Source organism: Hyposmocoma kahamanoa, unplaced genomic scaffold, assembly GCF_003589595.1.
Source record: "Hyposmocoma kahamanoa isolate Upper Pololo Valley unplaced genomic scaffold, ASM358959v1 81, whole genome shotgun sequence".
Lineage (NCBI taxonomy): Eukaryota > Metazoa > Arthropoda > Insecta > Lepidoptera > Cosmopterigidae > Hyposmocoma > Hyposmocoma kahamanoa.
The window spans coordinates 7,878,816-7,895,967 of NW_020654080.1; the positions used below are offsets into that span (position 1 = coordinate 7,878,816).

The 17,152-nt window shown below is 37.6% G+C and overlaps 1 protein-coding gene across 1 annotated transcript in view; it reads right to left on the bottom strand.

Moving 5' to 3' along the window:
* Positions 1–10,666: 10,666 nt before the first annotated feature.
* Positions 10,667–17,152, bottom strand: part of LOC113234162 (GTP-binding protein Rhes) — a 65,465-nt gene continuing 58,979 nt past the window's right edge. The window contains exons 3-4 of the mRNA XM_026469436.1: positions 14,181–14,361; positions 10,667–11,475 (exon numbers count right to left, since the gene is read on the bottom strand). Coding sequence (XP_026325221.1) covers positions 11,025–11,475; positions 14,181–14,361 — 632 coding nt within the window. The 3' untranslated portion in view covers positions 10,667–11,024. The remainder of the gene's footprint in view (positions 11,476–14,180; positions 14,362–17,152) is intronic.

A 17,152-nucleotide genomic window follows, 5' to 3' on the forward strand; every position in this document is an offset into this window, starting at 1 on the left:
TCATTTACATCACCGATGTCATACAAGGGCGTCCAATCCATGTGAGACATCTTCATGTAGAGTTCATATAGGTCTGCCTTGCGAAAATCCCTAACCCTCGGCATAACGACGGAGCCTGCAGAATTTGAATATTTGCGGTTCAAATTGGGTAAGCCAAAAGAGACATCAAGCGGTAGATGGTGCATTTCATCAGACACCAAACCACACATTGCCTCGACAACTGAAACCTCTGACATCGCCTGATTTGTCAAAACTAAATCTAATAAATGTCCTAAACTATTCATAACATTACACATTTGTGTCAAATTGCAAGATGATAAAAACAAATCAAAGTCATTACGAACTGTAGCTGTGGTTGAATATAAATTGAAATCGCCAACAACGATCATAGGTAGATCGTAATATTTTTGTAACAATTTTTCAATACAATTGAATACAGCATAATACGAAGATACAGGCACTCGAGGATGCAAATACACCACACAACAGACAAAACGCACTGACCCCTTAGATACCATCGCACAAACCATCTCATGTTCATCATAGGGATCAGCATCACACTGTAGGGGGCGGAGCACATAGGGAGTGCGCGCCGCAAGCAGGACTCCTCCACCTCCACGCAAGCAGCGGTCGCATCGTACGACATTCCATCCAGGCGGAAACACTTCGGAGTCGTGTACTGAGTCATTCAGTCGAGTCTCGCTTAACGACAGTAAGTCACTTGGAAATGTTGCTAATGTATTTTTGACTTTGTCTTTCTTTCCGTTGAGACCCCTCACGTTTTGGTAATAAAGTTCTACCTTATGGAATGGTTTCTTTACTTTTTTGGCGAAAAAATGTTCTACCGGAGGAGGTGCTCGCATGGGTTCGTCTATTTCTGTACATAAACCATTCTTGTAGCGATACATTCTTAGGCCAGTTAGCTGGTGACATGAAATATGCAAAGTGCTCCGCCGGAACACCAACAATGAAACACTTATGCGATTCGTGAGACTGTGGAGGTGCATTCGCCGTAAATGTGTTTCCTTCAATTTTCTTCCTCATATACGACAGGACGTTCTCCGCGGTGGTACTAACGTGAAGATTCCATATGTGGATGTATTTTACAGGCTCACTGGGTCTTAGTTCCGCGTCAGCCTCACCCGTAGCTTTTATTACAGAACGGCGGATGCGCGATGCACGACGCCTCTGATGTTCTCTCGCCGGCGCACTATGAAGACTATCACAAGTTACAATACTGCAGTATGAGGGCATTATCAGGTGAGAAAAATTTACAACTAGCATTTTATTCTAGAGCCCGTGTTACTTCAACAAACAGTGCAACTTGTACACCTGCTCTTTGAACTATCGAGGCAAACGCAATAACGTTAGATTAACCGTCCGAGAAACGGATCGCCGGGGAACGTGTCGACAGACAACGTAATTACGTTCGGGTTTAATGTGCATAAAATTCCTCCTCCTCCGCCGGTCCCTCACTGCTGAGGATCGTGACTTTGTAAATCAATAGATCTTCTCCACTTCAATCTGTCTTCGGCTAGGTGTGGTGCGACTTTCACCGGTATTCCCAGTTTTAAAATACTTAGTCACACCATCGTTTCGAACTATTTTTTATGATACCAAGTGACGGGAAGACAATATCGTGCACCTGGTGGTAAGCAACATACCTGTCCATAATAATTGCAGTGCTACTCAGTGGTTTTAAACACAAAGACGTGAGGGGCACTGCTACTGCCCTGGTCACCCTGAGACGTAAGTTCACAAGTCCCATCCCAAAGATCTAATAACAAGCCGTACAATAGCCAGTTAGAAGTTCTTAATAACGGCATAGGTTGCATTAATAAGTTCTACAGCACCGCTGTAGCTCCAAAATGGGCACCGATTTATACGCTATGGGTCCTACAATGATCGCAAAAGTGTGTTAGTACGAAGATACAATGGCGCTATGTGCGCGATTAATGTGCGTCTGAGTAATACAAGGTGCTATGCGAGCGGTAATGTGCGCCTAAAATAAGTTCTTGTAGCGCAGCTATAGCGCTCGCATCCTATCTAGTCGCTTTAGACTGTATTTTTGAATTAGAGTTCACGGCGCTGTACTAGATATACAGCAGCAATGTTTTGGGAAAATAAACGAAACATATTTTATTTTTCATAGACCAAGACTTTGCTAACAGGAAAGAGATGGAGGATACGATTGCAAATAAAAAATGACAACAATTTGATAAAACAAATTTTCCTTTTTTAATACATGCAAAATAAAAGTGGGAGTACCAGTTTATTTTATTATTATTAACAGTTATTATTAACAGTTTATTGTAAATATATATGCATATATTATAGCTAAAATGTTTACGCGCCTTCTACAGTTTTTTGTATAAAATATATATTTAATTAGAGTGTGTGAAGTTTGCATTTAGTTTAAATGAGATATTTTAGCTTAGTTCGAAGTTAATTGAGACTGGTGTGTGGGAAAGAGAGAAGTGAATACGGTTTTTGTACATCTTTAAGATGTTAAACAATATATAAATAACTTAAAAAATTGGTTTTTATTAAAAACTGTAATGGCGTCTCGGTTACAACAGTCTTCAGAGTTTACTAACGCCGTTCTACCGATTCAAGCCGCTAGTATTCACTGTTGGTTGTAAAGCAGAGTATTGATATTCTCTTATATGGCTAAACCACGCCTTAGAATATGGAACAGATTTTTTACGCTTTTGGCTGTATAAGGCGTGTTCGTCTCATCTTATCAAGCTAGGTACCGTAATTCGCTGTAGAATTCTCAAATATAACGGCCTAAGCGCTACTTCATAAATATATTTCTCTGCTGTAGATGTAGCGTTCCAAAGTTTGTAGTAAAACCTATTTAACAGCTGAAGGCCTAAGATATATACGATATACCAGCTAAAGCGTCTTAAACGAAGCTAATAACTCCATTCAAACTCTTCTAACTTCAAAAGCCCTCTACAAGACCCCAGGGTGTTATAAAAGACATTTATAACTCTGCTTTACATCAAATGGCTATACTATAGCTGTATGAATAGTCTTTCTATCTCTAGGATTAATTTCACAATTTTACGGCTATTGTACGACTTGCTGTTTATGTATTTTCTGTGTATTTCTTTTGAATCTTCTACTGAAGAACTGAAGTACTATAGTAAATCCCTTAAACAGCTAATATACAACTTTTAGGTTACACAGAGGTAATTTAAGCAACTTGTGTGCTAGTTGGGATATGCCTGTAATTTCACTCCACTAACTCCTCGTCTCAAGTACCTAGTATTTCACTGTACGGTACTGCCAGTAGTTTAGCCACCTGGTCTTACCATCATTACGAAATTCATCCTCTGGGTCCTTTGCCCTATATTTGACCCGCAACAATTAATTTTTCAATATTGTCAGCGTTTATGGATGCGATGTGACGCCTAAGAATTGTAGAATGCGGAGCAAACAGACGGAGGGCAAACGTTTGTAATTTTAAATATTTAATCATTATATTTCAAATAATTTATTGCGAAAAAGGATTACGTCTGGGTGTTTTAGAATAGACGGAAATAATTAGATACAACAAAATGAGATAATAAATGAACAATTGAATGTTGCATCATCCTCTTTATTGTGGGTATTTTCAAATTATAATGACTGTAATAGTAGGGGTAGTGGGATATAAATATGACCAACCGTTCTGAACAACCAACAATTATTGAGGATGCATAGAGAGGCGAAACACACATCAGTTATATTTTTTGTGGTGGTGTTTGTGACCGTATTATTGCGCTTGTGCTATTTATTTTATATGCAGGGAGGGAGGGAAAACTAACTGCATGAAAAAGTAATTTAACACATATGCAGCTATTTTACAGAATTTAACATTCACTGGGTTCGTGGAGTAGAAAATTAGTTTGATTTCCATCTTTGTTTGTGCAGGTGTAATTTCTCAAGAACGGATACTTTCGTGTGATGTGAAGTCCAAGGAATCCTTCGTAGGCGTTCGCCAACACCACATCTGAAATGCGTAATTCTTTTGCCTGTCAGCGGTTTTAAGCGTCCAGGCTCCCGAGCCATACAAAAATATGGAGAAGACTAACATGCTAATTATGCGTACCTTTGTTACGAATGGTTCTGTTGTAAATGTGCATAAAAGTACATAAAATTAAATAAAGTATCCTTTACAGAACACACAATAAGAGCGAATTGGAATTTTTGGAGCTCGTTTGTTTTTGTAGACGCTCGTCACGTTAATTTATTCAAAGTGTAACCACCGTACATTTTGCGGTAGGTGTTTGGTTAACCATTCCGCTTTGCCTTTGCCTAAAATAGACACTCACAAAGACTCTTTAATGCGCACAAGATCAAAATAAGTAAAGAACAAACAAACAAAAGCCATAATGTTGCTAATATTTGCAAAAGAAATTTAAGAATGCTTATAATAACAAAAATAGTTCTCCTATTATGTAGTCCCACTACTGGGCACAGACCTCTTCTCACAATATGTGTGTATGTGTGCAAGATATATAGTAGCAGAAAGAGTTCGTCCAGGGTGTACTGCCACTTTAACTATTTTTGCCGCCAAGTAATAATGTGAGCATTACTGCGTTACTGTATTAAAGGGTAAGGGTGCTGGTGAAACTACAGGCGCAATGACCTTGTTAACATAAGTCTCTGGGTGACGGGCCACTGGCAGTGCCTCTCCGGTCGCGATTTAAAGCTCTGAGTGGCACTGCAATTGCTATGAACAGGCGTGTCGCTTACCACCAGACCCACGACATGATCGTCCCGTCACTTAGTATTATAAAAAAAAGGTGTTTACCACTGGGCCATCAATGTTGTCAAAAGTAGTAGAGTTGTACACGTTGGTCCTGTAAAGATATTTAAAAGGGATTCGTATTAAAAGGCGATTAAAAGTTAACAGTTGCATAGGTATGATTCATTCTACACGACAACCACGATTCCAAAGCCGCCCTGATGCGCCACAATACCGACGACCTACCAGATATCAGCCTAGACGAGATCGTATTGGCTCTAAAACAAATCAAAAATAGAAAAGCCCCTGGTGAAGACGGAGTTACTTCAGAACTTCTGAAGGCTGGAGGAGTTCCAGTCATCAAGGAACTACATAACCTGTTTAACTCCGTCATTCAAAGTGTGAGAACTCCTAAAACGTGGAACAGGAGTACTATAGTTCTCTTTTTCAAAAAGGAGACAAATATTTACTTAAAAAGTACAGACCCATCTCACTCCTGAGCCACGTATATAAGCTGTTTTCTAGAGTCATTACGAATTGTCTCGCCAGAGGACTCGACGAATTTCAGCCACCGGAGCAGGCCGGTTTTCGACGGGGATACAGTATAATCGGCCCTTATGTCTAGCCTTTGTCGACTATGAGAAGGCTTTTGATTCCGTTGAAACCTGCGCTGTCTTGGAATCCTTGCAGCGATGCCAAGTGGACTATCGTTACATCAAAGTGCTGAGATGTCTGTATAACGCCGCCACTATGAGTGTCTAAGGACACAGGACTAGCAGTCTAAACCCATCCAATTACGCAGAGGAGTGAGATCCCCGAAACTGTTCACAGCCGCATTGGAAGATATATTTAAGACGCTGGACTGGAAAAGTATGGGCATTAACATAAACGGCGAATACAGTACATCTGAGACTTGCGATTTGCAGATGACATAGGCCTAATGGCGGAGTCGCTGGAGGAACTACAGCAGATGCTGGACGGCCTAGCGTCCGCCTCGTGACGTATTAGTCTCGACGTGAACTTGGACAAGACCAAAATCATGATCAATGATCACATTCACCCGAGACCCATAGTCGTAAATGGCCACCTTCTTGAAGTTGTTTCCGTATACACTTACCTCGGGCACCCACCTGGAGTGACCTGTGAAAGGTTGCTGGCGGGACATCGATGCGACAAGTTGAGGAACTGACGAAATGGCGCACATTGGGGGAGGTCTATGTCCAGAAGTGGACTGCAATAGGCTCGTGATAATGATGATGATGAAGTGTTTTGTGTATCATTCAACTTACCCTAAAGCGGGAACTTTCACAACTATTTAAGTACGTTTAATGTGATTGAGAAGCAATAATCCTTGACAATAAAAAAAATTCACATTTAAAAATACGTCAAAGGGTTTTTTATATCGTGAGCATAGCCAAGCCGAGGGTGGACTAGCCCTGAAGACGTTCTCACGCTGTCTGTCAGAGCCGGAGCCGGTTTCGGTTTACCGCGGTTCCCCGCTCTGCGTCTCCGACATCATTCGAAAATGCAACGTTAACTGCCATAGATTTAACTAATTTTGTCTATGGTAAATCATGGTTTTAATGTTTTTATAGTCAATTATTATTTAAAAATAGGATATATTTGTTGAAGATAATATTAGTGTTCAGTTTTTAATACTGTTAAATTTGAATAACGATTTATTCCAACAACGTTGTAACGTTCCGTTACAATACGATGTACATTTTTGAAATGGCTTTAATTTCGTTTGTTAAAAATATGTTGATTTGTTTTTTTTTTATTAAGTGAGAACCGATTATTATTATCTCCAGTGTTAAGTCCTGTATAGTGGCGAACTGGAAAATGGGAAATATCCCCTATTTTAATAAAACTTAGCAAATAGACGTAATTCCACGTACTTTTGAGGTCAGTTTTTTTAGTACTCTGTACTGAGATTATTCAAACTGTAAATTCCATAAATAATAAAAATAATCGACAAAACACTGATTTAATATTTTGTTTTAGTTTTCTGACACTTTTAAAGAATTACATGTGTGACAATAGAAAATATCCGAAAAAACTGAGTAACTGGCTAACCGAAAATTAAAAACCGAAAAAACGGGTTTTCAAAATCACTTGGTTTTTGCATAACCTGGTAGCCACCGCCAAGCCGTTGACTCTAAAGTCCACTACCAAATCTCCTCTTTGGTGGCTGTAAACACGCTCACCTCCCGACGCGTACGTACATAAATGGGCAGTAAAGAGCTATTTCAATAAAGGAGCTTAAGAACTTTAACGTAGAAGTATGAATTGAGAGCTCTTTGCAGTCTCAGACGACGTACTCGTAGGCTTTGGTTTGATTGAAATAGTTGAACAAACTCAATTCCATACTTGTACACTCAGTGGGAGTGCGGATAGCTTAAATAAGAAAATAGTAATTGTTACAATGTGTTTCTTTTCTTCTCTGGACTCAATTAAATATATGTAGTAATAAGTTTTCCAATTTTCATTACTGTTGCTTTTATTGTACTCCAATTCGCGAGAGCTTTGTCTAGTTCGCTTTTTAGTGTGCTATCATTGCCATCATTTGACCGAAAAGATGTCCACTGCTGGCCACGGGCCTCTCACAAAGATCGCCACGACGAAAATTTCTAATGCAAGCAGTGCTATTTGAGTGGTTATTTCGTATTCTTCCATTATTCAAAAAAACGAAAACACAAATTAAAACATGGCGGCGCAACAAAAACCTGAGTAAGCTATCTGTACACCGTGATCATATATTATTTATACATTGTTTCGAATTACTAGACATTATAAGGTCGACTCTAGGGTCCTTTTACAGGGACGTACTTAAGTGTAGCCTAATGGAACAATAGAAGCCGTGGTAGCCTAACAGTTTGACCTGCCGCCTCTCAAGCAGAGGCCGTGGGTTCAAATCCGGGCTCTCACATCTGAGTTTTTCGGAATTTATGTACGAAATTTAATTTAAAATTTACCATGATCTCCTTTCGGTGAAGGAGATCATCGTAATGAAGTCTCCGACCCGCATTAGGTCAGCGTGGCGGAATATGGTCTAAACCGTCGCTCGACAGGAAACCAGTGCCCAGCAGTGGGATATATAAATGGGTTGGTGATGATGACTTCGGTGTCAACTGAAGTAGCTTATGCTATACGCAATCCAATATTCCATGTTTAAAAACAATTTTGGCCCTATATAATGAAATTAAAAGCCTTTTTTTGCGAAAATGCCACGAAACATCGCGTCTAATAATCGAGAAGAAGTTTCGCCGTTACACAGACAATAACCGTGGTACTACCGTCTCCTCTGCATTGGCAGCTGTTGCCTGTACAAATTAAATTTATTTATGTCTACAACACTCTACCTTCAATATTGTGAAGTTTATTAATTGGATGTTTTTTTTTTGTTTACAAGTTTAAATTGGTCTGTTTACCGTTTTTGTAAGAAAAGTTTCGATCATACAAAAATGTACGCCAAGTACACTCAGAAAAAAAACTTTGTTTTTCTGAGAGACGGCTATAGGCGTTTGTTATAAGTTTTTATTGTCATGGGACTAGAAAATTATAGATGATCAAACGAACTTCTTGAAGTGAAATTCAATCACTATTATGTGATTCGCTTCATTCGAAGATATAATATTTAACCAGGTAGTTTCCTTAACTTGCTAGGCAACACTGCACGGTTATTACAGAAAAAAAAAAATGTTTTGACGTTGACACACCCTACCAGGCATCAACCGCCATTTTTTATACTCATTCCTTTTAGAGAGGGAAGCAAAACTTATTTGGGAGTTTCAGAATCTTTACTTCTTTACTTTAGCGACTCACATAATAGTGGACTTCACTTCAAGAAGTTCGTTTGATCATCTATTATATGTCATCGCTTCATTCTCGATATCATATTTAACCAAGTAGAGTTTTAGAGTATTAAATTTTGTTTCTAGTTGATTTTATGTAAATTAAAAACCACTTATTTTTATTAAAAATATATATAGATATGAACATAGAACGATTTTTCTCCTGAGATCACAATCATAGCAATTTTTAAATCGTCGCAATCATATAATATTTGTATAAATAAAGTTTATTATTATTAATTTAGAATAGTATAATTTGCCCTTTTATTATGTTGTAAAGAAATGGTTTAGTCTATTATAAAATCTAGTAAAGGATGGAGATGTCGGGGTCCAACTCGCAACCTTGCGTATGAGCTCTATCGGCACCTCAGCCGTGCGCGCAGTATATGATAAAAATTAATATTTTCATTGTTTATTTTCATTATTTATGAGCGTAAGAAAAAATCTTACCTTGATCAATGTTCAATTCATCCGATGATATTATGATCCTATAACGCCGACGACGTTTGGCATCTGTATTTTCCAAGTATTTTAGTTTACTTTTATAATATTCGATTTTTTCCAAGTTTGTTCGCTTTGACATTATAAAGGAGCTTTAGAGGTGTGCTTGTTGCCACGCACGAAAAAGGAATGGCGGTTGATGTCTGGTAGGGAGAGTCAACGTCAAAACTTTTTTGTTCTCTAAAAACCGTGCAGTGTTGCCTACCAAGTTAAGGAAACTACCTGGTTAAATATTATATCGAGCATGAAGCGACGAAATATAATTTGCAATTTGTATTCTTTCTATCTATAGTAATGGAACTATAAAGTGCAAATCATTTCAATAAAAACAATATTCCGGGAGTTAAACACGTCTATCGACTTTTTCATTCTTTAATTATATTTATTTTTATAATCGGGTTTCTGATTTATATACGTTCAATGATTTGACATTGTACGATGTGTTTTGTATCTATACGTTACCATTACCATTCCCATCCACGGTGCAATAAGGTCACTTCTGCAAATTCATACTAATCTATACGTAATTTGTTTCATGTAAACAAATTTTCGCAATAGCACTTTCGCCTTTTCTACAAAACACCGACGATATTCGTGTCGGTAAAACATCATCAGTATTTAATTAGTTTGTTGTCTATGTGTGTGTCCGTGGCACCCGCGATACAGAGTTACCCTAGTGTGGGATATGAGTGTTTGCATTAAAAAATACATTTATACGTCCCACCGCCGGGTACGGGTCTCCTTTCAGGCGTGGGTTTAGGCATAAAAAGTATAATAGCGTTACGTACTTTCCTTAAATCAAAATTTCAAGGTGCTTATTTAACGGCTTAACTGACGTGACTAATCTAAACTTTTTAATTAGGTTTATAGAACGAAATAAATAAGGGTAATTAATAAATAGCTCTACAAACAAATATTTATTATGCATTATAGACAGGAGAAGGTACAAGTCAAAGGTAAGTACGTAAGATACAAAAAGATATGAGTATAGACAGACAGGTACATATATGAATATGATATAATTTACAAATAATGTTATACGCATCGAAATAAACATGTTTATTGTTCAATTATGTTAACACTTTGGTAATCTTGGATTAGCATTAATGTCGCTTAACAATTTTGAAGTAATGAATTTCAAATGTGTGTCTTAAAAGTTTGGAGCATAGTAAAAATTTGAAAAGTTTCATGACAACACAATTTTAATATTACACTTCCATTTATCAACAAAGAAATGAGCGCAATTTCCACGTTTTGGTCCCATTTCAACAATGATATCTTTTTAATATCGCCCTTAAATAAATGCTGAGTTTTTATAAACATCTTCAAAAGGCATAAAACGAATATCTTGGATAATAAACATTCACGGTGATGAAAAGAGCATCTAGAATTTTTTAAGTGAGAATGAATTTCCCGCGCGAATGATATTACGTAAGATTTTACTGTTCCAATTACTGACCCCGGGGACCTCTTTCCGGCGCGGTCTGTAACTTTATGATCCTTTAAACATTTCACCCATATACATATTTGAAGCTCGGCAACGATTCTTATTCTCTTACACTGCTTTACATAAACATCAATCCATTAAAACGACAAGGCAATCATTCCATCGACTTACAATTTTATTCTCTAACAACAGCTTAATTGTACGCATAACACTTAAAACTCCACGTCAGTTTCATTATTTATTTAAGTGTACCGTCAATAATGGCATAATAGAGTCGGTTCGGAGAAAATTCATGGAATAATGCAAATTGTATAAATTGGTTCATTTACAATACAAAGTACTTAATTCACTAATGATGTGGTATTCTTTAAATTGCTAACGAGGCGATCAAACATCCGATTTTACAATAGCACCTTCTTCTGTTCCACTATCCGGAATGAGCATCTTCGGCACTGTTTTGAGCCTAATGTATTGATTGTTACTATCACTGAATGACACAGGTTCGCTTGTCCGTCGGTGCAGTTGTCCTGACGAGTCTGTTCAAGTTTATCTTAGGGCTACTAGTGGCGCTGTCATTATCGCCTTTGGCACAAGTCTTAGCTCTCATAATCATCAGGTCTGTACGAATGCTCGGCCGGCGGACGTTTGGAGCAACCACTCCACAAGCGTCAGATAACCTTCTTTTTATTGACAGAGTACATTTCTTACTTCTACTGCTCTGGCTACTTGTAGGCGGCAATGTACATGGGCTTCCAAATGCAGTACTCACTCGTTTATGGTGATTAGGAGCCATTTCTAAAGGCAAGTTAGCGACAACGAACAATTCGTAGAAAAGGTCGTCGACGTGAAAGTTCTTCTTAGCCGAAGTCTCGACGAAGACACACGAACCATCCTGGCTAGCGCAGTAAGCTTGTGCTTCTTCTGGTTGTACAGTCCTGTGAGCATAAAAAGTATATTAGAAAGTTAGCTTACGTATCCTTAGGATTATCTGAAATGTTTCACTTTACATAATCGAATTTTAATCAGAAGTTTGTTTCCAATTATATTGCAAATGTTTTCAAATTGTCGAGGCTATCGCCTAAAAGCATTTCCATCCCATTTTATATTCGAACGTCTGTATTAATGGAGAATTGATTACCGATTACCATCACAAAATGTAGACACTCCCGAGATTCTCATTTTGTGCACGAATGTTCTGAATTACTCCGAGAAATGGGAATCTATGTTAAAACTGAATCCTCATTAGGTATGTATGGCTGATCGCAACCATTATCTTAATCCGTCTGAATTTACAATCCTAATTCTGTTGCCGAGAAACTTGAAGCGCTCAAAGATAAGTAACTCATTCATCTATTCCCTTAATTTATGGCTGGTTGATTTCTTTAACATCCCTCAGCGGGACAGAGGCCAGTCACAACTTCAATTGCATTTCAAGACAAAGTGATCCATTCCAGAGCTACAGTTAGCGACTGAATGTATGCGAATTCTACCTTTGTATATGAAACTATATCTACATAAAAATTTAATGTCTTATACTGTCAATTTGAATTCTTTACTGTCTTTTCGCGGTTGAAAAAAAATCGCAAATTAAACGCTTGTCATTAATTTGTTGGTTGGCGTTTTCGTATTCGTAATTTGTATCTTTGGTATAATAAACCACACGTGATCACGCGTCAAAAGTACTTTTATCATAATAAAGTCAATAATTTCAGTACAGAGTACTAAAAAACCGACCTCAAAAGTACGTGGAATTACATCTATTTGCCAAGTCTTATTGAAATCGGTTACCTGAAAGTGCGCAAACCCGGATTCATCCCCTAGTTCGCCACTATACAAGCCAAGCAGAGAGTGACCGTGGTACGAAGCAAAAATGAGAAAGTGAAGGAAGATGGAACAATTCAAATTTAAAATACAATACAAGCAAAAGAAAAAATTATACGATACAAAAAGGTGAGATGACGGCGTAAGGAGGTCTCACCGTCACAACTTTAAGCTATACTATCAATATACACGTTTGGTGGCAAAATTCGATACGACCGGTTATGTGAACCATCAGCCAACACCTGTATGTCAACAAAACGCAAGATCTGCCGAAAACATCGCGGCTGTTCATGGGAGTGTTTATTGTACTGTACCACAAACATCCAGACACGAGATAACATAAAAAAGTTAGTTTCTAAATTGACCCGGCCGGGAATCAAACCCGGGACCTCAGCGATGGCGACACCATGAAAACCGGTGTGCAAGCAATTCGACCACTGAAGTCAAATAAAATTTATACGCTTCTATAATAAGATTCCGGTCGATATTCAAAATTTGCCATTTACGAGATTTAAAACTGTAGTGATACAACCAGCAGGCAGTTTAGTAGCAGTAGAACGCCTTGTGAAAGAGCTCATCCAGAGAAGTACTGCCACTTTACCTAGTTCTGCCGCCAAGTAGTAATGCGAGCATCACTGTTGAAGGGTAAGGGTGCTGGTGAAATTACATACACGCACACGGGACTTATCAACTTATGTTTCGGGGTGACGGGCACAATGGCAGTGCCTCTGAAATCTTTGTGATTTAAAGCTCTGAGTGTCACTGCAATTGTTATGGACAGCCGTGTCGCTGACCACTCGGGGACACGGCTTGTTCGTCCCGTTACTTGGCATCGTTAAAAAAAAAAAACAAAAAAGTTTACACTTATTATACAGCTTCTGCATACTTGGATGACAAAAATCCATGGTAATGACCCGTTTAGCTCTCACAGGTTGTTGTTTTCATCTATCATATTTAAAATAATTGTTGTAAATAATAAATGTATACGAATGTTTATTTACAAAAAACAATCGCTAGAACTTCTGACTCATTCTTCTCAGTGGAATCTGGCTTACGAATGAGAAGTTTCAATGATTTTATTAATGTGAAAATTTGAAGTGCAATTTGCTTACCTACGAATTAAGATCGTAGCCAGTATAGGGCCCATAGATTTAGTATATACCACGTAAAAAATAAACAAACATCACGTGATTGAGAGTTCTAGAAGTATAAGAAAAAGATGGAAATATTAAGAAATCGTCAGTTACAGAATTTGTACTTTTGATATTAAGGTTTAGGCCGTAGTCTCTGTGAGAGAGTGTGTGGCGGTGGTGATATACACAGTGTGTTCGGGAATGTAGATTAAAAACTTTAAGGGCGAAACTATGGTCAAATTTATCGCCAAAAACGGGTGTTTTTGTGTATGGGGGTCGCAGGAAGGTGAGGAATCACCTTCTTCAAAATACAGCCATTTTTATTTTTAAATTGAGCAAATTACCCGTGCTCACTTAATCACTTGCGAGATGGCTTCCCAGACTTGGTTGCCCTACATTTTGGTGTCATTTGAAAGCTAAGAACATTAACTATCTAAAATAACATAAGTCCATATATAACATAAGAAAGTAACATAAGTCCAGAACATTTTGTGTAAATAAGAAAAGGATGATTTAATAAAGGAAAATTTTTTTCGCAATTTTTCTAGTTTTTCAAAGATACTATGAAAACAAGGTCGTTAACATACTTATTTTTTTATATTTTATTGTTAGTTTTTGAGTTGTTCTACAAATCGATGTAACAATTGGCGATGTAAAAGTTGTATGTATGTCTGGTACCTACTTACTTGAGTTCTCTATCGCATTTATTCCCTGCGATGGCCATGGGCACCCGAGGGGCTTGTCGCCGCCCTCTGCTGGTCCCACTAGATGCGCTGGCCTTAGTCTCCAGAATCTGTTCCCGTAGCCTCATCACTTCTTCGAAAGATTCTCTACTATCCATCGCAAACACCAGTACGAAAATATCACCTGAGAACAAAATTTTTTTATTAGAAATTTATGGCCTTTGAAACTTTCGCTACAACAAAAGAGGAAACTGCAATATTCTGCTTTTCAAGTGCCAAAAAACATGAAAGTGGAAACTCAATCCATATTTCAATATTTCTAGAAAAATTTACTTTTCTCTCCCAATTCCGTATTCAACTTCCATTCGATTCAACGTCTGTGTTTGCATAAACTACGAATAAAAACGTTCTACTTTTAAAACATGAATATTCATTCACCAATTGGAATATTTGTACATTAAATTGGCTAGTTTTTTTCAAAGTTTGATACAACAATAATAAAAACGGGAACAAACTGCGAACTGTTTTTACTATTCCTACGTTACCGATTCCTATTGGGAAAATGTTTGTACGACCATGAACATATTTGTTCTTTATTTAAAATTTGGAGATTTTGTTTTTATGATATTAAGTAACGGAACTAACAAGTCGTGCGCCTGGTCATAAGCGACACGCCTGTCCATAATCAGTTGCATTGCCACTAAGAGCTTTAAATTGCAAGGATATGTAGGGCATTACGATTGCGCCTGTTACCCTGAGACATAAGTTGACAACTGCTTGGCGGCAGAAATAGGTAAGGTACAACTACTAAAATACAAACGTTTTAATTTCAGTTCTTTCTATTCAGTTGAATAAAAGTAAACTCGACATTTTCGTATGTTTAAAACAACTTTCAACTTGCATTTAATGAGAGTTAGCTAGTTCTAAGTTTACTCGGACATGAACCGCATCTCACCTGAAACTGGGACGTAGTAATTGCCGCCAGTTCCACAGGGCTATACTAGATAGACTACAGGAGGCAGGAGATGGTTACGCTGCAATTACCAGACACTTAAGTTGAGATTGCTTCCTCATATCTCAAATGAGGATCAGCTACATATCTGTGCTGTCTATCTGAATTTTGTATGCGTTACGTAATCTCACTATATCAAAAATATAATTGTCACCTCACTAGCTCGGCTTTTTTTCTCATTACAAATCTGAGCGCAATAGCGTTGCGCCAGCGTGAAAAAGGTTTTCGAAATTCGAACTTGTCGATGGACTGTGGTGCTAACTTCTAACTAACTAACTAACTTCTTCTTTCGATGAAAAAAACACATAATGACACTTTCAACAACGTGATTTGATGTACATTATGTTTGTAATATAATCTTTGGTATCGTAGAGGGAGAATTGGGTAGAGGGGCTTTATAAATAATAAAAACCGTATAAGCGAGATAGATTTATGTACAGACATATCCGAGGAAACGAGAAAACATTATTATTTTTTGTCCCTTTCTACGTATGCGGTTTTGGTTGTATGACTCAACGCTCGTTAAGTCCAGCAAATCCTTCCGAGTGTTTGATGTGCATCGATTTTAAGTGTTTGTGCTTTTAAGAAGTGTTTTACAAAGTTACTAACCATTCCTTTGTAGTAATTGACAATTATTGCAGCTCACAATAATGGCGCATTGTTATATTTTAGGCTGTAAAAGCCGTACGGAACGAAAAATTCCCAACATAACCTTTCACACGTAAGTTTTAATTTTTCATTACAATCAAAGAATTTTCTTGTGATCTCCTTACATCGTCATCCCACCTTTTTGTATCGCTTCTCTCCATTCGTAACGTATCGTTTTTTTCTTCAACTCATATTTAAATTTAAAAATTTGAATTGTTCCATCTTCCTCCGTTTTCTCATTTTGTTTCGTACCACGATCACTTCCCGCCCAACCGCGGGAACAAACACATCTATCTATTCGTCTTATTTTTGAACCATTTACCACTTACTAAAACCAAATTTTTGATTATTTACCAAGTTATAGTACAAAACGGAACAAAAGAATTATCAAAAATTTGCTGCAATAGTTTTTCAAACAAAAATGAAGCCATGAACCCGGATGTAATGGTGCCGCCATTCAAACCCTGGCTATTACACGAATATGAAGATTTGTACAGACGCCAATATAAAAGTAATGATTTGTCATAATTGTTTTATTTGGTTACTAAAACTCAACCAAGCTAAATGTGATCTGGCGGATTTTCCCTCCATAGACTCGGCAGATTTCATCATTATCATGAACTCATTTATACGTCCCACTGCTGGGCACGGGTCTCCTCTCAGGCGAGTGCTTAGGCGACATTCCACCACACTGACCCAATGAGGGTTAGGAACTGCACACGTTTTCCGAGGAATTTGAACCTTCTTCAACGTTTCATCACGATGTTATCCTTCACCGAAAAGCTCATGATAAATTTCAAATTAAATTTCGCACAAATTCCGAGAAACTCAGAGGTACGAGTCTGGATTCGAACCCACGACTCTCTGCTTGAAAGGCAGTAGGTCAAACCATTAGCCTACCATGGCTTCATTTTCATTTCAATTTCTTTAACGGGGTAAAATTTTAAAAGTAGACAACCCAGAATTTATAGGTACTCTGTTGGTATCCCTTTTCAGTATACGCGAGAAAAAAGAATAGAGAAGCTTCTCTATTCTTTTTTATGCTCCCTCTACGGTTGGTATATTTTATTCTTATTATTGTTGACATAAAATTGACAACGACAACTATTCAACTATTTTTCTTTCATGTACCATTTTAAAAAAAATAAAAAAATCACAGGACATTGACTCAATCGCCATTTTTTTTGTATAATTTTTATAATAATATTAAACTACCGTGCATAGTTACTTTTACTTGACATTGGCAAAATCATTGATTATTTCGATGGAGCCATAACATTTAAAAGAAGAAGAAGATAGCTGTAGTGAGGTGAAA